Source organism: Taudactylus pleione, unplaced genomic scaffold, assembly GCF_031769625.1.
Source record: "Taudactylus pleione unplaced genomic scaffold, aTauple2 ptg000053l, whole genome shotgun sequence".
Lineage (NCBI taxonomy): Eukaryota > Metazoa > Chordata > Amphibia > Anura > Myobatrachidae > Taudactylus > Taudactylus pleione.
The window spans coordinates 34,934,766-34,958,094 of record NW_028284455.1 but is presented as its reverse complement, the minus strand read 5'-3'; the positions used below and the strand labels follow the sequence as shown (position 1 = coordinate 34,958,094).

The 23,329-nt window shown below is 43.7% G+C and overlaps 1 protein-coding gene across 1 annotated transcript in view; it reads left to right on the top strand.

Annotated features, from left to right (window-relative positions):
- Positions 1 to 23,329, top strand: part of LOC148535362 (uncharacterized) — a 242,115-nt gene that overhangs the window by 179,969 nt on the left and 38,817 nt on the right. Inside the window, exons 20-23 of the mRNA XM_088462674.1 lie at positions 9,229 to 9,291; positions 17,377 to 17,439; positions 17,527 to 17,589; positions 18,180 to 18,242. Coding sequence (XP_088318800.1) covers positions 9,229 to 9,291; positions 17,377 to 17,439; positions 17,527 to 17,589; positions 18,180 to 18,242 — 252 coding nt within the window. The remainder of the gene's footprint in view (positions 1 to 9,228; positions 9,292 to 17,376; positions 17,440 to 17,526; positions 17,590 to 18,179; positions 18,243 to 23,329) is intronic.

Sequence of the window (23,329 nt, the reverse complement as noted above, 5' to 3'; positions counted from 1 at the left end):
CCGGGTCAGGGGGGATGATTTCAGTCAGTCAGAGCAGACTGAGGAGGACTTCTCCAGTGGAATCCACACAAGTACAGACCAATCATTAAATTGGCAGGAGGAATCACCACACAAGCAGTTGGACCAGCTGCAGTCAGGCAATTTACACAGAGACAGGTTTGAGGATCATATAGCAGGAAACAGCTGCGGAGAGAGCAGCAGACACCTGAGACTCGAAGACCAGCACCAGCAATAGGAGATTGAGGGGTCTATTTACTAAGCAGTGTTAGAAGACAGAGTGATAAGTGATAAGAAAGTGATAAGGTGCCAGCCAATCAGCTCCCAACTGTCATCTCACAGGCTGTGTTTGAAAAATTACAGTTGGGAGCTGATTGGCTGGCACCTTATCACTTTTCACTCTGTCTCCTAAACACTGCTTAGTAAATAGACCCCTGAATCAGGCAGCTTGGCCGTGGGAAAAGGATCCCTCAGAAGAGCCAAGAATCTAGGCTGTGTCAATGGTCCGACTCCCATGGCGCCCAGCAAATTCAGGAGAAAACCAGCACCAACTGATCAGCGATGACTGATAAGTAATCAGCAGTCCCGTATGAGCACCACCACTATGTAAAGTTCCGGTGGGTCAGTCTGGACCTTGAGGGATGCCGGCAAGCACTCCACTAGGTCCAGACAGCAGTCATCCAGCCCAGTCGTAGACAGACGTCTTCAGGTGAAATAGGAGAGGGATAGACAGGAGGAGTAAGAAAGAAAGTTGCAGCTCAGGAGCAGATGAAGGTGGGATAAGAAGGGAAGCTGGCAGTTTGCAAAAAACAAGGTTCCAGGGTTTGTGTGAAGCTCCTCCAAAAATAAAAGGTCTAGCGTTAACCTCTAATCTTCTGTAGCAAATATAGATAGGGATGCCACATATAGAGTTAATATTGGAAGGGAGATGTATAGAGATTATAGGCAGATTAGAGGAGCTTTGATAAAAAGCAGCCATACACTATGTTCCACCCACCAGAAGTATGCTTTCCATCATATCCGTGTTTCCAATGAGGAATGCTCTGGCACAAGTGAAGCCAATGGGAAAGCATACCTATGTTATAAACTAGATTTATTTATTGTCAGTAAAACATTCAGTATGATTTCATTCATGCAGTTAATGTCTTTCCTGGATATCTCCATTTTTATATGTGGATACATTTATGCCTTGTGGAAGCTGCCATATTAAGAATAGTTTTTTAAAGGACATTTTCAGTTCTGTCAAAGGGCCTGATTCAGACCCACTCGCGAGCGGCTGTACGCTCGCAAGTGGGTCGATGGTCTGCACTGAGCATGCGCACGACGGAGGGAGCTCCGTCGTGCGCATGCGCCAGACACGACGAGCGAAGGACTTTCCTTCGCTCGTTGTGTCCGATCAAAGGGGGCGTGCTGTCAATGTTGATTGACAGCACGCCCCCTTTGGTGGGCGTGCCGGGGGCGTGCCTCCCTGACGGGGGCGTTCCCACGGGAACGCCTCCCGTCAGAAGCCGGCCCACTGACATCACTAGTGATGTCAGTGGGAGTGATTTTGGCTCTGATAGAGCCAAAATCACTCCGGAGCTTGCGGTTGAAAACCTCAACCGCAGGCTCCGGCTCGCAATTTCGATGGTCGCGATGGTCACGACCATCGCGGCCATCAAAATGCACGCTCGTATAGCCTGTGGGTGGTGACCCACAGCTATACGAGCGTCCAGGAGGACGCTCCATGAAAAAGGAGCCCGGCCCTCATGCAGAGCGTGCGCTCTGCTCAGAGCGTACGGCTCTGAATGAGGGCCAAAGTCCTTTAAAAATGAATTTCTCCTCCTTGCACCAGAGAGGTCCCCTGTGGTAACAACTTTTAAAGTGCAAATAAAAATTTTCTTCCCCACAGAGCTGCAGCTACTGTATGTCCTTCCTCGTCTATCCTCCGTGCGTTATGAGTCGCGTTACACAGGGCGTATGAGTGCCGCTGTGCTTCGTCACATTGGCAGCGGCTGTTTTCCACACCACGTTCCGTGGTGATGATTTTACAGACTCAGCCGCACATTGGGCCTGATTCAGAGCCGGACGCTATTTGCGCTCGCTCGTTCAGAAAAAGGGGCTGGATATTTAAATAGAGCGCTCGCTCTTTGCAGTCTGTTGATGCCTCTATGTCTGAACAAGCGAACAAAACATGCGCTCGCTATTTTTAAAAAAACGCCCCCTTGGCCGCTCGCATCCTACATCATCTCCGCTATTTATTAGATGAATCGAGTACATCGAAAGGCGTATGAACTGCTCGCAGTGCTTGTGGTAGGATTTTCCTACCGCAATCATGCGAGCAGTTCAGGCTAAAAGACAACCAAGTGACGTGGTCGATGACGCTGCTTTGTTAATTATGCACACCCTTGAAACGCCCGTTTTGACCGTTTGGCACGCCTGCGTTCGGATCTCCACTCCCCGTTTTCAAGCACCTTCCCCTGTTACCACCCACAAACGCTTCATCCTGTCACTCAAAATAGCAGGCATTCGCTATTTTGCGAGCACACAATTTCCGACCGCAATGAGTCTTTCGCGCATGCGTATTACAAATTATACGCATGCGCAGTTGTGCGAACATCGCTTGGAGCGAACGAGCGGCCGCTTACGAGCAGCTCTGAATCAGACCCACAGAACATACACATGTTGCTTATCATTTTAATCAGCAAAGTCTGCTTATGCATTTTATACACATCACACACAAAAAGACGCTCGGCATGAGTAAACTTGCATGGGACTATGCGCAACTAGAAGGGCTGTTTAACGCGACTGCACCAACAACAACGGAGGACACATTTGTAATTCACTTGGACAAAAAAAAAGTTGTTAAAGTACTGTATAATAAGAGGAAACTTTAAAGTATATTGATTATCTACAATCTCAAGAAAATTATTTGAATGTGACACTTTTCAATTTTCAAAATTCGCCTTTTTACCTTAAGTCTCCAGAGGCATTTTGAAAAAAATGAAACATAACTCACTTTTATAACGTAAAAAAAGAATATGAAGCTGCATTCACACACAACGATTTTGTTACCAACGATTTTATGAACGATTTTCTGTCAGATTATCTGTCAGATTTTTTAAAGTGTAACGGTGCATACACGGTCAGATTTTTCCTTCAGATATGAACGATAACGATTTAAAAATCGTTCAGTCGTTCATATCTGAAGGAAAATCTGACATATCTGACATGCCTGAACGATGGACGATCTACAATGCGCGTTCCCGTTTGTCAGATAACGATATCTGACATCTGATGTGTTTGCAGTCAGACTTGGACGATTCCATTCATTTTAATGCAGTCAAAAATCGTTCAATCGTTCAAATCGTTCAAAACTTTGGTAAAATCGTTCAAATCGCTCAATCGTTCATCTGACAAGTCTGACAAATCTGACCGTGTGTATGCTCCATTAATGGAGCGTACACACGGTCAGATTTGTCAGATGAACAATTAAACGATTTGAACAATTTGAACGATTTTACCCAAGTTTTGAACGATTTGAACGATTGAACGATTTTTGACTACATTAAAATGAATGGAATCGTCCAAGTCTAACTGCAAACCCATCAGATGTCAGATATCGTTATCTGACAAACGGGAACGCGCATCGTTGATCGTTTAACGATAATCGTTTGAAAAAATCGTTCACTTTCTGAGTCAAACGATGAACGATTATTGTTCATGCGCGTTCACATTTGTAGTTTGTAGTTCAGTCAGACTTGTCAACTCAACGATTTTCATTAAGTTAATATTAGAGATGAGCGGTTCGGATTCTGTGGAATCCGAACCGCTCCGAACATTGGGGATCCGAGTCCACCCGAACCCTGTTCGGGTGTTCACCGCCTGACTCGGATCCCCGTTCGGGGCCGAACGGCGGCCGCCTGATGTCGGATTCTCACTAGAGAATCCGACATCAGGTCTCCTCGCGTGTAGGGCAGAGCGCAGTGATAGCGCTCTGCCCTACACAGACACACAGCCGCCAGCGGCAGCTGTGTGTTTGTTACAGCAGCCAATGAGAGTCACACAGACTCTCATTGACTGCTGCACGGAGGGAGCCGGCTGGAGCTCACACATGAGCTCCGTCTTCCGGCTCCCTCCTCAGCGTGTGACAGAGCGGACGGCGCGGGAGCGGGGATACAGGTACGTTTTTATTTTTTTATTTGTGCAAGGGCCGGGGGCACTACTGGGGGGGGTCTGCACTACTGGGGGGGTCTGCTACTGGGGGGGGGTCTGCTACTGGGGGGGCCATACTACTGAGGGGCCTGCTACTGGGGGGGCCATACTACTGGGGGGGCTTACTACTACTGGGGGGGGGCCTGCTACTGGGGCAGCCTACTACAGGGGGGGCCCATACTACAGGGGGGGCTACTACTGGGGGGGGCCTGCTACTGGGGCAGCCTACTACTGGGGGGGCCATACTACTGGGGGGGCCATACTACTGGGGGGCATACTACTGGGTGGCATGCTAATGGGGGGCATACTACTGGGGGGGCCTGCTAATGGGGGGCATACTACTGGGTGGCATGCTAATGGGGGGCATACTACTGGGGGGGCCTGCTAATGGGGGGCATACTACTGGGGGGCATTCTACTGGGGGCACTGCATAGTGGGCCCTACTACTAAGGGGACTGCATAGGGGGCACCACTGCTGGGGGACATTGTGTAAGGGACACCGCTACTGTGGGCATTGTGTAAAAGGGTCACTACTGTGGGCATTGTGTAAAAGGGGCACTACTGTGTGTCGTAACATAAATAAGAGACACTACTTTATGGTGTAATGTGAATCAGGCCCTATGTGCGGTGTAATGCGAATAAGATTGTGCACTGTGACTCCTAGGGCCGTAGCCCACTTTGTAAACAAGTACTGTGACTCTGCTGGCCGTACCCCACTAGGTGGGTGCACTACTTTTCATTTCTGCCACTGCTGTGTGGCAATGTGTCATAGATGTGCTTTATACTGTGGTGTCTGTGTCGTTGTGCCGCTGCTTTGTCGCTTAGTAACCAGTCAGCTCACTGCAACCTTTGGCCAATAATGTTGAAAACAATATTATAAGCTGTGATATGGTCTAAATTGACTGGAAATTAATGTTATTGAGGTTAATAATACTCTAGGAAGAAAAAAAAAGACCAATTTATGTGATTTTAGCTTTTTTTGTCAATTTTTGTAAAAAAATCCAAATCCAAATCCAAAGCCAGTCACCGCAGTTTGGCAAATCCAAATCCAAAGCCGGACGACGAATTAGAACCAAATCCAAATCCGGCAAAAATGGTCCGGCGCACATCCCTAGTTAATATGCAAAAATAGTTTGTAGTTCATAAACATCGTTCATTACATTTAAATGAACATAGTAAATAAACAACTTTAGTAAACGATTTTACTTCATTTTTTCAAGGTAGAAAATCGTTTACTAAAATCGTTCATTAACTCAATCGTTGTGTGACTATGCACCTTTAAGCTGTTCCTGCACAAAAGTTTGTTAAGGTGGCAAAGTCATTGTTATGTTGCATTGGAAGATATCATAAAAAATAAAACAAAGGTGCTGCCAGGAATTCTTTGGGAGGAAGCACCAACCCAATCACATATTTGTTGACTCTTTCATGAGCAAGATGGAATCATTTTCTAATCCCAAACTAAATTGGCAATTTCGAGATCATGAATTAGGTAATTTATTTTCTTAATTAACAAAGAAAAGAAGGACACTTCAATTACTTGTATACTCCTTACAGATTTTTATTTTCCAGTACTTCAAAATACCAGAAAACTGAACGTACCAAGATAGTTTTTTTTTCTTTCTTTTTGTCACATCCCGTAAAATGTCAGTTACAAATGGCATCAATGAATTTTAAACAAATAATTCACAGTTACTCTTTTTAAGTCATTCCGTACATAACAATCCTAGCAATGATAAAAACGTGATGTCAGCAATATTTTACTAAGTACTTTCTCCTCTCGAGTCAATTTGCAATAAATATATATCCCATTCCTATTTCCATATGCACATTGATGTATCCTTCCCATACTGTAACTAATACTTCTTTTCCACATGGGCCTTGATTCAGACCCGCTCGCAGCTGCTGGCCGCTTGCTGGGTCTGTGGGCGTTTTTTATTTATTTTAATTTTTTTTCTCCGGCCGCTCACAAAGCTGTAGGAGACCACCCACAGCTTGTGTGAGCGGCCAGGAGACCATCGCAATAATCGCGACCATCGGTCTTGCGACAAGACCCTGCGGTAGGGTCTAGTCTACCGCAAGGCAGAGTGGACTCCCTGCTCTAATAACAAGAAGTCCACTGCTGACATCAGTAGTGATGTCAGTTTGCCCGCCCAACAAATGGCATGCGTTCCTAAGGGAACACCTGCGTTTGTCCATCCATCCCCCCTACCCTCCTACAAAACGGGTCGAGCTGTCACTCACCATTGACAGCCACCCCATCTTGTTGCGAGCCCCGTAGCGACTGATCTTCAGTCACTCAGCGGCGCTCTTGCATGCGCACGCCAGACGCGGCGCATACATTGGGCCGCTTGCGAGTGGCTCTGAATAAGCTCCTTGGTTCCTACCCAGGTCAGACCCAGGTCAGACACCGTTTACAAAGCATCATCATTCTGGGTTATTCTCAGGTCAGCCCCGTTCACACTGAGGCTGGGTCTGCCCAGCTAAACTTGTGAGGTCATAAAAAGTGGGAGGTGACTACTTCACAACCACCAATCAGGTCATTTTAGCCATGTCCCAGGTCGGATAACCCGGGTTGCGCCATTTACAATGCACCATTAACGAGGTCCATCCTGTGTCCGACCCTGGTAGCTACCTGGGTTGGATTGCCAGGTCACTTGACCCAGGTTTTTTTTCAGGGACCCTTTTACACTGAGCTGTGACCTGGGTAGACCCAGCAAAAACCCAGGTGTTTGCTCTGGTGTAAAAGGGTTATAATTCAGGTTACGCTAAATACTGTAATGGATCTGCTTTGATCGTTCTGCAGTAAATATTCTTATCTTCTATTTAATTTCCTTTTCTTATCTGGGCCTGTCTGTGCAGTGACATTATGGATTCTGAAAGTCTCAGTTTGCCTCTTTGGGGTGGCCATTTTTTTCTGCACTGCAGAAAACTAAAACCCCTTTCACACTACAAGCAATAACCTTGGTTACTGTGCAGTGTGAAAGGGCCAGATTAAAATAAGTCGGGTGTTCAACCTGGCTCGTGATGCAGTGTGAACGGGTAACCCGGGACAGTGCGACCCATGTCCCGTTCACTGGATAGGAAGAGCCGGCGCTTGGAGATGAGATCAACTCCAAGCGCAGGCTCATAACGGGATGGCGATGACATCATCGACCTGGCGTTAGTACTGTATCACGCGCCTGTCTGAAAGGGGTCTCAGCCAGGTCGCACCCGGGATGGGCGTGAACAAAATCCTGGGTGCGACCCGGCATGCAAATGTGAAAATAGTATAAATGTAACAAATATACTGGGAACAACAGAGTGGTTGTTATGATAATCAGAGTATAAGGTGCACTAAGGGCTGACATGACATTTAATTACAAAGCAGTTATGCAGCTAAACCCCCGATTTCCTATGCTGATGTGATCCGTGACCTTTTAGATAACAATTTTCATTCCTTTCTGTTAAAGTGTTGAGACCACTTACTCCCACATAAATAAATGAGCTGCCTCTCTAGTGCCTCATGGAGCGACATAGTAAAATAATTAGCACTCAACCTAATAATGGGAGCTCTTATCCCAGGTGCCACTGATGCAGTGGTGAACGAGAGGCTAGCCTCACCAATTGATATATTGAATGAAGGCCCAATCTACCTCATGTGCTGTGGTTTTTATATATAGTTACCCCCACACCTTTGCAAAATTCTTTCCAGCTCTACCTGGAACAAGCAGGTGAGCGGTATGAATGTATTGGGTGAATTTTGTTGGTAGTGTCAGTGTATGGGGAACAGAACCTATTAGCTTGAGGCTGCTTTTCTCATAACCTATTAGCAAAGTAGCAGTAAAGAAGATGTGCAGTGGAATGACACTCCGCTAGAACTCTCAGTGCATCAGTCTAGTGCTGATGTGCTGTGTCTCCCGGCCAGCTCCACTGAGCATGCGCAGGATCATCGCCAGGCTGCAGCTGTTGATAGCGATAGCTGCAGCGGGTGGAACGGTCAGGCGAACTGACCTCTCATACATTGCCCATGCTATCAGCGCTGCTATCTTGTACCAACCAGCTGATGCCACTTCAGCGGTAAGTACATTTCCCCCAATGTAAATAATGGACGCTACTGTGGAATAATGTGTATAAGCGACACTACTGTGGCATAACGTGAATCAGGGCCACTACTGTGTGGATGTGAATAAGGGACAATACTGGGTGGCATAATGTGCATTGTGTGCATTACTGTCCATGTAAATAAGGGACACTATTGTGTGGTATAACATAAATAATGGGAACTACTGTGGCGTAATGTAAATAAAAGACACTACTGTGTAGTGTCATATGAATTGGGGGCACTATTGTGTAGCATGGGAATTTTGGGCACTATACAGTATGTGGCTTAAGGTGAATTGGGGCATTAGATCACAGTACATATAATATAACATTGTGTATATTAATATTTTATTAGTGTTGTATATATTTTATTAGTGAAATTACTTTAGTGGGTTGGAATATATATGCATAGCCCTCCATGCTCCAGTTTGAAACTGCCCTAATGTTCATTTTTATTTTGCCTTTAATTTGCCCTACATGCTGAACACGCCCCCTACCTGGCACACTTTGGGAGGAGGGGGCGCGGTAGCCCACACATGCTCTGGCCGCCATGGCTACACGCTACACCTGTGAGTATGCTACCCAGCATCAGCCACTGGACAGCATTTATAGCAGGTTAATACTAAGAACACTGCAGCAGCCACCACTCATAGAGGAGTACTGCTATTCACAAGCATTCATACCTTGGGGAAATGTATCAAACCTTCTAAAGAGGACCAGTGGAGATGTTGCCCATAGCACCAATCAGCTTCTAGGTATAATGTTATAGAATGTTATAGATAAATGATAGGTAGAAGCTGCTTGCTTGCTATGGGTAACACCTCTACTTGTCCTCTGTAGAAGGTTTTCTAAATGTATATAAACATAGTTGGGGCAGCCAGCTTGATCATATACTGTAGTTTACATCTTTCCACAAATGTAAACTGCTTTCCAATTTCTCTCCATTTTTTTTGCTAGGGCGATAAAGGCGAGCAGGGCTTAAGAGGACCTCCTGGCAATCGCGGGTCCCGAGGAGACAAGGTAATAATGCTGTGTAATAATCTTCAGTTGTATTTCAAAATCTATTTTTTTTCTTTTTTTGTGAGAAATGGATGAAATATTGTCATATAGCATACCCTACTCCTCCCCAGTTACTGACAAACACAATGTCATATTATTTATTTTGTACTCTTATTCTTCTGTGCCCAGGACCACTTCAGGTTGGGTCACCGGCACCTCTCTCTTTTTTTCAGGAAGACTTGAGGTGGTTTGTTTTCCAGTTTATTGTTGATTGTTTTTTTGCAATTCAGGACAAATCAAGTCCATCAGGTAATCGCACATTTATATTGTTGATAGATAGCCTGGAGGCACTTTGTGTTTCCCAAGGCTGATGTGTTACTGGGACTTCCAGGTGCTTATTTGTTGCTGTTGTGAACGTACATAAAGAGTAGGAAATATTTTGGGTAAAATTAACAGGTACTGTATAATCTTTTGGTGAATGGACTATACAGTCTGCCAGACATAGGGACTGTAGACTCTGTTTGTTAGGGAGGATATATAATATACTAGCTGGAGTACCCTGCGTTGACCGGGATTTTAAGAATGTTTGTTTGCACATCATCCTCCAACCAAGCTCTCCTTAGGCAGGCATCACAAAAAGTGTGACCAACTTCCCCATCAACTGTCCTAAGGTCTTCGAAGGAAGTAGGACCTGTAACGCTGTAAATCAAACTTCGGAGATAGAAGCATTCAAAATTTGTAGGATGTAAAGTGTAAACTAAACACGGCCAAGAGCTTCTGTTGCTCTGATACCAGGATGACCATCTACAGCGACTCCCTGTTTTCTGCGCAGAAAAACTTTTGGAGAAGCATTCCATGTGTAATATTTTGGCAGCTCACAGTACAGCAGGGTCCTTGCAAAGTCATCATTTTGACACAGTTGGAAGAAAGAAGTGAATGTTGTTGCGTAATTGGTATAGTCAGAGAGCTGAGAATGCTGGCAAAGCCTGCTAAAGCTCTCTTCGATAATAAACATTAAGATCATGACAAAACATGACAACAAAAAACGCTAGCTCCGAGGCCCTACCCATATGCTGTAAGGCCCCACAATGAGTGTACAGCAAAAATTGTGTTTTTTAATTAATTGAAAATTAACAGTAATTAATCTCCATTTAAACATTTTTTAGTTGTCTCCACTGTGTTTTAATACGCTCATATGTAAAATGTCACGATCTTCGCTTGTAAACTGTGGATTTGTATAGAAAGACAGAAGTACAGAAGGACAAATTTTCATTTTTATATAGTAGAGAAGATAGAAAAGAAATAATAGTAGATAAGCTAAATCCTTTTCTAATTCCATACCTGACCTGTAGAGGGCAAATGCTATGCAAAAATTGTGGTTTTTGATTAATTAAAAATTAACAGTAATTCATTTAAATTAAAAAAATTTTTAGTTGCCTCCGTTGTTTTTTAATACGCTCGTACGTAAAATTTTACAATTGTGGCTTGTAAACTGTGAATTTGTATAGAAAGACAGAAGGACAAATTTTCGCTTTTATATAGTAGATGACGCCACACCTGCAAATTTATATCATTGATATAAAGCCAAAATATGTGAACATTGCACCACTTGAATCAATAGTAACAAAAAAAAAACCAATAGTAAGGGCTATTTCACACACACCGGTTTTAAGCGGCTGGCAAAAAAACGGCTTTGACATGTTTTTAATGTTGTGGTTTGTATTCTTAGTGTAGTAGGCATGCACAAAGATAATTCTAGTTTATACACAATAGGCGGGATGCATGACGCATCGCACTTGCGATGTGATGCATTCCTCCAGTCATCGCATGCATGCCAGCGTTGGTAACACCGGTATGCATGAAGATCCCAGCAAAGGACCGCTCTGTCGGTAAGAGCGGCCCTTTGCAATGGAGGGACTTCCTGGTCTATGACCCAGAAGCCCCTCCGGCGTCCTTTTGCGCAGGCGCAGAAGGACGCGTATGCAGGGGGGTGCAGGATCCGATTGGATCCCTCTATCAGCACTCTGAGAAAAGAGGCCCATAAGCTTCTATGGGTAACGCCATCAGGAAGATGGCATTACCCACCGCATCTAAGTCCCGGAGTGCAAATCACACTGATCTGTGTATGTTTCTGCCAAACTCGCAGATCAGGAGGTGGTCTATTTGAAACTTCTAATTAGCTGCGAGTTTGCTACAATTACACCCGAGATTGTAATCTAGTTTATTAGCCAATTCCCGAGTTGTATCTTTTTCATGAAAAGTACTTCAGAGTTTGGCCGATGGGGAGTTTATTTGAGTTTGCAATCTTACCCGAGTTTATCAGTGAAAAGAGAGAAATCTCACCCGAGTTTGCCTTTAGTAAATTTGCGAGTGGAAAGAAATGCTTAAACTCACCCGAGATTGCAATCTCGACCAAACTCGAATCTTAGTAAATTTACCCCCTAGTAGTATAATAAAGATTTGAGAACTAATAGCATAATGTAATCATATAGGAGGGTTCATGAATTAGAAAAGGGAGAGATTTTTTTCTTTTTATTGCATTCACATAATAGCTTCATAAAATTGCAAGGATTAAAGAACCCCTGATTCAATTATTATTTTCACAGCTATATTTACAACTAGATGTTGATCGCGGCTTTACCAGCGTTGAAGTCACTTCTAGCAACATTTTCATTTATTTGAGGTGTGTATACATGCATCGTTTAAGGTTCGATTGCGGGAGATGCCCACACGACAAGCAGCATTACACATATTGGCGATGGCCTCGCCTTCGCCCATCACTCGCCCCAAGATCATGCTTTACTGCTTACAAAGATTGCTGCCAGCTGTGCCTTCCCCCACCACTTGCCCAAGGCCACTAGGCACTGCGCACAATTAAGTTTTTTGTTTACTACTTACCCACCTTGAGTATTGGTGCAATGATATATAGCCTATCCTATTCTTTTATACTGTACTGTTGAATCATTATATAATCTTTGGAATTAAATGGGGATCCATCTATTTTCAAAAAATTATTTAGCAGGTGTTTAGATGGATCTAGTTATTTTCAACACTAATGCACGGGGATCCAGTTATGTCCAGGTATTTTCAACAATAAATCAGGGGGCATCCAGTTGGATCCAGGTATTTTCAACAAAGATTTAGAGGGCAGCATGTTGAATCCTCTTATTTTCTGCAAGAATTCAGGGGAGATCTTGTTGAATTCAGGTATTTTAGTTAAAAATTCATGAGTGATATTGTTGGATCCAAGTATTTTCAACAATAACTCAATAGATATCCAGGTGTTTTATACATAAATGTATGGGATATACTGGCAAGCCTTGAGGAAGAGACCAGTAAGCGTCTCGAAACGCGTTGACGTTCCCCCGTGCCACCCGGATTTTGAACATCTGAAGGAGGATATTACCTCAACTGGTTAAGCGTCAAGAGCCACGTGTTGGGGAAAAAAACGGTGGTGCATGTTTTTGTTTCTAACACCTGTGGCTCCTCTACCCAGTTGATGGTAGGAACTTCTTCCTCATTTTGCATATTATATATTGAATGCTATACATTGATTTTACAGTTCTGGTGAACTGAACCCACACTTCATGGGCCCTTGTGTTTTCACTTCATTGTGTTTACACTTTTTATTCATTTAAATATCTTCTGACAAACTATCAGATCAATTTTTATTCTCAGTGTTTTATATGTTATTTGTGATATCATTCTTATAATTGTGTATTGCCCCTCCACAGGGGTGTGTGTGAGACTTTAGTCATTCTCTCCTTGATTTAATGTTTTCTGCTCATTTGTACATTGTATGATACCTACAGTTTTCTATTCTAATTCTATTTTGTGATTAAATATTTTGTGTTTTTACTATCATCATTCTGTTATGGTTTACTGGGCAGCGCCATGTTTTCTATGACGTCATCTTGATTTGTCTATTCCCAGCCTTGTGAGTTCCATAGGGAAACCCACAGTCATAGTTTAGGCTTGCTTGAACCCTAGAAGTGCTCACACCAGCACCTAGAACCTCTTCACCACTGTATTATACGCCTTTCACACTGTACCTTCGACCTGGGTTTTTTCTGGGTTGTCCCGGTTCACACTGAACCCGGGTCAGCCCTGTAAAACCCTATGAATGTCATTAGAAATTTACTTTTTCAGGCTCACAAAGATAAAATCACAAAAGGGAACAAAAGGGAGGGGTGGGGTCTGCTCCCAGCATTGCAGGAATCATAGCTGATGGATTACCACTGTGCAGCCCTGAGTTCATGAGTGTTTGTGCTTTACTGCTGTTTGATTCAGTCAGTGAGAGCATGATGCAGCTTCTGACAGCATAGTGTATAGTTCACTTCTTCACTCCAATTAGTCATCACTGTAATGACAGTAGTGGTATTAACCCCTTTCAGAATGCAGAATGCTGCCTCTGCTGTTGTCTGCAGTGTGCTGCATGTGTGTCTGGCTGCTGACATCATCAAGTGAGACCCAGGAACATCCAATCAGTTGTGTTTGCTGAGTCCCGGGTTGGATAATCCAGGTAGAGCCTGTTCACACTGCACTTCAACCCGGCTTGTTCCCGTGTTCAACCCTGCAATTGAAATGCCAGGTTGCTCGACCCGGGAACTTTTTCGGTGGCGTGTACACACTGCACCTCGACTTGGGTCAATCCGGCAATATCTTGGGTTATTTTTGCGATGTAAAAGGGGTATAGTAACATCACACAGCATGCCTTATGACCAGTGGCGTAACTAAGGGGGGTCGAGCAGGACCGGTGCCCTGGGCGCCGTAGGACTGGCGGCGCGGGGGGGGCGCCACCGCCCACGGTACTGACCCACCCTAGTTAGGCAGTGCAGCGCCGACCGCAGTGTGTGCGGTCAGCGCTACACATTTACAAAGTGCCGGCGCTAGGCTTCCCTGCACCCACCACCGGTCCTTTGCTGCACAGCCGAGACCTTCCCTCCCCTTGAGCGCTTACCCAATAGCGCCAGAAGGAGGGTGGGAGGCGGGCGGTCTCAGCCTGTGCAGTAACACACACATCGCCGCCAGTGCGGCAGCGATGTGTGTGTTAACCAGCAGCCAATGAGAGTCAGACAGACTCTCATTGACTGCTGAGCTCCCACTGCAAGAGCCGGCTCCCTTCTGGCTCCTGCAGTGGGTAATGGGAGAGACGTCATGATGTCATGACGTCTCTCCCATAATGCAGAGTGCGCCAGCCTGGGTGGACTGACGCTGGAGCGTGGTTTCAGGTAAGTGTATTTTTCTTTCTTTTTTTTTACTTGTGATGTGTGTCTGCACATCGGGGGGGGCACCATTACAGGGGGGGACCACTATTGGGGGCACCATTACAAGGGGGGACCACTACTGAGGGCACCATTACTGGGGGGCACCATTACTGGGGGACCACTACTGGGGGTGGGGTACTACTGGGGACTACAACTGGGGGAGGACTACTATTGGGGGCACTGCATCGGGAGGGGGGGACTACTACTGGGGGCACTATATAAGGGGCTTACTACTAGGGGACTACTGCTGGGGGCACTAAATAGGGAGAAAAACTACAGGGGGCACTGTATAAGGGACACTAGATAGGGGGTATCACTGCTGGGGGCACTGCATAAGGGGGGGCACTTCATAGGGGGGGCTCTGCATAAGGGAGATAACTACTGGGGTACTGAATAAGGGGAACTAATGTGGGGCTGCATAAGGGGGACCACTACTGGGGGCATTGCATACTGGGGGTACTGTATAAGGGGAATTAATTGGGGGCTGCATAAGAGGGACCACAACTGGGGTCATTGCATCCTGGGGGTACTGAAAAAAGGAGAATAGGTGTCTGTGCTAAAATATCACTGAACAAATAAAACTAAAGTCCTAGAAGCTGTAATTGTACAATATATGGATATATTAAACATAATAGCTTATACAAGGGGCTCAAAATTGCCTTTTCCTCTCAGTATTCAAAGGGACTGTGTGACATGTTAATTTGTACATTATCTTTAAAGTAATCCTCCACCATTCTATTGATGCTTGCTGTATCATATTGAGTCATGGTAGAGGTGCCTATAATTGTGGGCAATTCTTCTAAGCCTGACCAGATATCATATTGAGTTGACTCATCATCATCAGTCGGTCTCTTGGAAAAGATAAAAACAATTTCTGCCAGTAGCATTTGCAGGAGAAACTGAGGCAGGAGAGATCGTTGTGTCATGTGCCACTTGAGCTGACAACTTGCTCGCAAGGAGCTTTTTTGCATCTCTTAAAATTTGTCAGTTGGAAAGAAAGAGATTACATAATACTTAAGTCTATGATAAAGCATGGTTGCCAAAATATAGTGATCCAATTGCAAGATGTTGCAAACCCTTTGGTCCTGGTAAAATGAATAATGAACTTGATCTACAAGTCCAACATACTTAATCACTTAATTTCACCTCCTCTTTCAGTTTCTCCAGCTGCTTTTCCAGTAGTTTAATTAAGGGTATGACCTTCATTGGTTACAATTTCAAATAGTTTCAGTAGCTTGCCTAAAACTAAGAGTATTATCCAGTGTGCTGCAGTAATGTAGCCGGTATCCCTGCTGTATCTCATGTCTTGATATGTACGTCTTGATGGCCTGTGCTTTATCTACAGTTGCTAAAGCATATAAAAGGGTGGAATTCCACCTGATTACTACCTCTTGATTCAGTTGGTGGCATGGCACATTGAAATTTTCTTGCAGCTGCTGCAATGTTGAAAATGTTCTTTCATGGACCTGTCATTTTTTATGAAATTCTAAAGCACCAAGTTTATTGTGTGTGCAAAACATGGTATGGATTAAAATGAACCCTGTTGTAATGCTCGAACAATGTTAGTTCCATTATTAGAAATAACATATTCTGAGAGTCTTAGTGAAGCAAGCCATTTTGTTATCGCATACCTGAGGTTTTCCAACAGATTGACACCTGAATGCTACTAAGTGAAGCCAGTGTTACCGAAAGTAGCTACCTGTAAATGAGCTGGCGTTGTGTGTTAGATACTGCTGCTGAAGGTTATACACCCTCCCAGTGTGCTGTCACAGTCATGTCATTTTTAGTTTGACCAGTACCGCTTGTCAACATATCTGTAGTTAAGTAGATAGATGGTACAATAGCAACATGATTGATATGCACCAAGAATATATAAGTACATGTTGAAAATTTGTCAAAAAACGATATACAGGATAAAAAATAATCTAAATGTTTAAAAACATAAAGTACTGTAAGGTTCTGTCTTTAGTGAGTACCTTTGAAGCATAGGGTATGATAAGAAATTAGTTTCAAGTAGAAATATTTGAGGTAGATCAGATTGGAGTGAAAAGTTCATGTAGCAGGGGCGACTGCTCAGAAGTATAGCACTAGGAATTCAGAATGCAGAGCCAGCTTTTTCCCATATAAGACACATACTCATACATGTCCCAGTAGAGAAATCATAAGTTGTACAGAATTGTCTAGAAAATATCTCGCAACGAACATTGTGCAATGCAAAATTTATCTTCACTAGTCTGTTTATTCTGCTTACTGAAATCCACAAATATAAGTATTAGTACAGTATAGTGTGTAAGTGGTTTCACAGCAATCAAATATATGAATCAGAAAAGATTACTTTGTGGTGTCAAATTGAAATGTATAACTCTTGCCAAATGTTTGCGGAGAGATTTGTGTATATTGGACATTTGGGAGAGATGTGGGAGAAGTACTCTGGCTTTATTAGAATAGATTTATGGCTATTCCCCACAAATTGCTGCACTATTAGGTAAATTAACGTTAGATAAACTTCTGATTTTCAGCGGGAGAACTTTCTGGACTCTTACATGGTAGAGATTGAAATCTGTATTTTATTTTTGTGCATGTGAAATGGTAGGGAAAATACATTTTAAATGACCTGTGGTCTCTTATTAAAAAGCAAAGTGTAAATGGTATAATCTAGAGAGCAGTGCTGCATAAAGTGACTTAGTGTCCCCTTACATTCAAATAATCTATAATATTATCAATATGTTATATATAGTTACCAATATGTTTGTCACTGGGTCCTGATTGGTATTCTTAGAAACAGTTACTGTGTTATAACAATGTCTCCTCATTGGTTAACCTATACTTGGTGTTGCAGGGTAAGGAAGGACCTCTGGGCCCACCAGGACATGAAGGCATGAATGGAGAAAATGGTCACACTGTAAGAAAATGTGCTTATCTTTGTTGAGGTAAAGGATCGCAATGATATACAAGTAGCTAACCCTGACTTATTGGTATATATTTATAGGGAGGAGCTGGAGAATTCGGCATTAATGGTTTTAAGGGTGAATCAGGCCCCACAGGACCTGAGGTATGTGTCGTCATTATGCATGTCACAGCAAATTTACAGAAGACTATCCCTAAAGGAAGCTCCATTTTCACCTGTTTATGAATTATACTTCAGAATTTTGAGGGAGAATCAATCTATCTTTTGTGTTGAATGCAAACCATTATATAGAAAGGGAGACCTGGATAACTGTCTCTTTATGTTTTACAGTTATTTCCAAACACAAAGCTTCTAGAAAGGAAACATTTTAGCTTTTAAAGGTTTTGTGTTGTCGTCTGGACCAATCCTCATGCATAAGATGGAAACCAAAGTTCATGAGCATGCATGCTATCAAATTACTGGGACATCACACATGCAGATTATCATGCAGCCTGTTCCACATCACATAATGGACCCACTATATATGCAGGAAATGTACCCTATAAATACATGGTGAAGTACTGCAGGGTCACCTGCATTAGGTGGATGTCCAAGTTAGTCCTAAACTTGGACATCCACTAGTGATCTAGTTTCTATACTGCATAGCATTTGAAAACATAACAGTATCGTTAATCAAACCAGTTGATTCAAACAAATAGAGGTACATAATTCAATTTATTTGTTATTGTTTTTAGGGTGATAAAGGTGTCAAAGGTTTACTAGGACCAACAGGAGATCCAGGAGCACCTGGGGACAGGGTAAGAAATATGTAGCTTTAAAATATATTCACCCTAAAAGGGTTCCTTACCATCCAGAGCAGTAATTACAGGTTTTCCCTGTGTCAATTTAAACAAGAATATTTTTTCCCTTAAATAGCCTATTTTTCTAGAGTGTTAAATCTTTTGGTACAGCAGGGATAATATACAATTTTAATTTTACTCAGATTTTAAAAAAATTATAAAAGTCGGAATAATAACACTGTGTCCATCCTTGCTATTTCTCCAAAGAAATACTGCATACCTGTACAGTTACTGATATATTGTGTTACATCTAAGAGTTCTTTAAAAACTAGATAAAAACCACATACTAGTAGAAAAGAGTATAATAAACTCAGGCCCTGATTCAGAGCCGGACGCTCTGACAGAGCGCTCGCTCTGAATCAGGGCCGTCCCTCCTACTTTTTGGAGCGGCCTCCTGGCCGCTTGCATAGGTGTGGGTAACCACCCACAGCTATAGCGAGCGGCCAAAATGATCGTAGCGATGGTCAAGACCATCGGGCTTGCGACAAGACCCTTGCGGTAGGGTCTCGCTGCCGCAAGCAATGGAGTGCTTTTGGCTCTATCAGAGAGAAAAGCACTCCCACTGACATCACTAGTGATGTCAGTGGGGCCGACCCCAGACCATAGGCGTTCCCATAGGAACACCTCCGTCTGGGCAGCCACGCCCCCGGCACGCCCACCAAAGGGGGTGTGCTGTCAATCGCCATCGACAGCACGCCCCTTTGGTGCGAGACCCTTGACGGCTTGGTCGTCGTTATTTGGGTCTCGCGCATGCGCACGACGGAGCCGCCTCCGTCGTGAGCATGTGCACTTGGGCAACATCGACCCGCTTGTGAGCGCTCAGCGCTCGCGAGCGGGTCTGAATCAGGCCCTCAGGCCACTGAGTCATGTTTCCGGTATTTGAATGTATTCTGAGTCACAATGTTTGGAAATTAAAAATAAACTGATACATAAATTGAGTGAGAATGGTATTATAAAGTATACCAATTTGTGTACAGATTAATTGGGCAAATATACTTTTGAAAATCAGAGATTTTAGGAACTATAGCGGACATTAGTAAGCTGCTGTAAAAACTAATACAATCATGGGAAAACACACTAAAGCTGGGTACACACTAAACGACGTGTGTACCCAGCGATGAGACAGACGGACCCCCCCCCCCCCCCCCCGCCAACAGGCCGACATATCGGGTGGTCCATACGCACTGGACAATCCGGTGACATACCGGCCGTTATGCCGACCCCCGCTGCATAGTGCTGCATGGTGTCATCAGCCACATCGTCTGATTGGACTGCATGTACAAAAGATCAGATGATGCGACTGATGACCGCTTGGGAGCGCGCAATGCAAGATATAGTGCATACACACTGCACGACTTTAACGATTTGTCGTACCGATGCGTCGGAATCGGCTATATCGTTAACAAAATTGTGTAGTGTGTAGGGGCCTTTAGGGAATCAATGCTGGAGGCATAAATACAGTATAGTGTTATTACTCAGTGGTTAGACCACATATTAAATATGGCCTTCATTTTTATTGACCTGTACAGAAGACACAGGAAATTGTGAGAAGGGTAAAATGTGAGAAGGGTAAAATAATTAGAGGGGTATTGAATATGAAAAGTAAACTTCGCCGTCTATACGTGTCAAAGTTTTCACCGCACATCGGAGCTTTTGCCGGTGAAAAGTATTGCGCGCGCCCCCGCTTATACCCGTATTCAATATGAAATCGTCGTCAACGGCACCCGGCGAAAGTGAAATCAGCAAAAACTTCGCTGATTTTTGGGGAAATACCCTAACACCCCCAAAAAGATACTCTGACATAGGGGATCACTCTGGATACCCCCGATTAGCCATGCTGAAGGTTTTTGGGGTCTTTAAACGGGCTCGATATCTGCTATTTTGGGGATTTGGGAAGGTGGTGAAGAATAGTATTTAGAAGTTTTTTTTGCAGAAAATAACTTATCCCAGCAAATTTGGGGTACTTGAAAATGGGGGTGAGCATATTTAAAAGTTGCTAAAGTGAAGTTTTAAAAAACGTGAAAAATCCACCTGCCGCAAACACCTGCAATGAAAAAAACACCTGGGGCATACTTGGGGACCCCCCTAGATTGTAGTTTGCTAGTTGTTAACTTTGTACCCCAAAATTTTTTTTTTCACCCCCAAAATGAAAGTGCTTTTTTTGGGTTCCTCTGAGGTATTTTTCAAAAAATTTTGACAGTTTACCTTTGGGGGACTGTCTGAAGGTTGTAGGGTGGTTTCCGAAATGTTGCACCCCAAAACCCCAATTCTGCACTTTTTTTCGCCACCCATTCCTTGGTGATACTTTTTCACAGGGTCGAATGCAATATACTTTCCGCACCGGCGAAAAGTTTTCAAATTGAATACAGTGTAAAAGTAAAAGCGGCGAAAATGACGTCATCTGAGCGAAAACATCGCAGAAACTGAGTTTTCGCTCCATATTGAATACCCCTCTTAGTCTTACTAATAAGAAAAATTGAGAGGATGAATTATAGTGAAAAAATAATAAAGTCTGTTTTAGTGTAGAGAAAAGGCGCCTCATTGAGAGTTGCACGTAAGTCCACTTTGGGGTTTGATCTTGTGATTTTTCTCACTGTGCTCCGTAGCCAAGCATGTCCAATTTCCAGCATCTATGGTAAATTTAAAGTCATAGAAATCTCAGCCACATCTCCACTTTCTGATGTGTGGGTGTAACAGGGCGGCTATTGGACATTATTGGTAGGATGAGTGTTCTATGGGTATGTAAGAAGAATTGAAGACTATTCACAGGTATGTGGACACAGAGATCGATTTGATTGCAGATGATAGTGATGACTGCTAGTACACAAGCGGATGGATAGTGCCAGTGCAGACATATATATGTAGTTAACTCAATACAGGTGAAGAACCACATTTCTTTCTGTGCATGCAATGTAGCCCATTTATGGGGCCCATACATCAGCAATCAATTGAGGCAATTCTACGTTTTGCAGGTTATTGTGTGAAAAAATGTCAATGTATGGTGTACACCGATTACCGATTCTGACGAAGAAGTGATCAGAATCGGTAAATCAGGTTGCCCAACGTGTTGGATTTGCCTACTAATCGGGGCTGTAGATTGCTAGTGTATGGTACAGTACCGACAGCCGTTTTGCAAACCGTTACTGGTAAAATGATGAGCCTTTCATGTTTGGCAGATCCATTCTTTGCCGATATATATACCAGCGATTCACAGATCATTTTCACCAATGTATGGGCGCATAATGGTGGATTGGAGAATCGGTAAACCAGGGAGGGCGGATGACGACGACGCAGAATTGGTGAATAATTTTTTTGTGATTGCTGATGTATGGGCCCCATTACTTACAACTCTGTATCAGGCCAAATGTGTACAAATACAGTAGATTCCAGGTCAGTACAAAAATATATCGGACATCCACTGCATTTAAACTAGAAACACCCTCACAACCAACCTATAATGGGTTTTTTATGGTCAGAGGCAGGCTGTCTAAAGCTGACCACACATCTAAAGATTATCTGTCCAACCAGCCAACTAGTTGATTGTTTGGAATGAAAATCTGGTAACGTATGGGAGTAAATGATCAGCAATTTGCTCCTTAATGCCAGAAAACAGATGAAAATGGTCATTCAGACAAGTTTGTTAAGCGTTTGATCTAGGGCAGCACAGACTGTGTAATGGTTAGCATTACTGCCTCACAGCACTGAGGTCATGGGTTCGATACCCACTACTGCCCTAACTGTGTGGAGTTTGTAAATTCTTCCTGTGCTCGCGTGGGTTTCCTCCGGGTGCTCCGGTTTCCTCCCACACTCCAAAAATATACTGGTAGTTTAATTGGCTCCCAACAAAATTACCCCTAGTGTGTATGTGTGTGAGCATGTGGTAGGGAATATAGATTGTAAGCTCCACTGGGGCAGGGATGGATGTGAATGGCCAAAAATATTCTCTGTAAAGCGCTGCGGAATTTGTGTGCGCTATATAAGTAACTGGTAATAAATAATAAATAAATCTAAACAATTTGTTCAAACAACAGTTTTTGTCCATTTTCCAGAGTTTGGGAGCAAATTTCTGATTGTAATTTACTTTCATACCTTACCAGATTTTCATTCCAACCAATCAGCTAGTTGGCTGGTTGGACAGATAATCTTTAGATGTGTGGCCAGCTTAACTCTCTACCAAAGTTGATGGCGGAGTCACTTAATAGATTAAAAGTCTATGGCCCTCATTCAGAGCCGTACGCTCTGAGCAGAGCGCACGCTCTGAATGAGGGCCGGCCTCCATGAAAATGGAGCGTCCTTCTGGACGCTCGTATAGCTGTGGGTCACCACCCACAGGCTATACGAGCGTGCATTTTGATGGTCGCGATGGTCGAGACCATCGCGACCATCGAAATTGCGAGCCGGAGCCTGCGGTTGAGGTTTTCAACCGCAAGCTCCGGAGTGATTTTGGCTCTATCAGAGCCAAAATCACTCCCACTGACATCACTAGTGATGTCAGTGGGCCGGCTTTTGACGGGAGGCGTTCCCGTGGGAACGCCCCCGTCAGGGAGGCACGCCCCCGGCATGCCTACCAAAGGGGGCGTGCTGTCAATCAACATTGACAGCACGCCCCCTTTGATCGGACACAACGAGCGAAGGACTTTCCTTCGCTCGTCGCGTCTGGCGCATGCTCAGTCCAGAACATCGACCCACTTGCGAGCGGACAGCCGCTCGCGAGTGGGTCTGAATCAGGCCCTATGTCTTATAGAGAATGCTATCTTTAGCAATAATTTAGTAAATAACATAATTTGTGAATCTAATCTAGATAATTAGTCTAATTGTCATGTATCAATTCAGGATTGTTTCCAACTTGCGACTAACTAATTTGACTAAAATCAAAATTAATCTGCTTTTCACAAATTTCCAGCTGTCTTGCTGGAAATTTAGTGTTGCCTCCCGCTAGATCTAACGGGTAGCCTTGTAAAAAGAAAATAGTGCGCTTGATTTGTTTTTCAATATCACTATCTATGTAAATATATAATTCACAGATTCTCAAACTCGGGACCTCA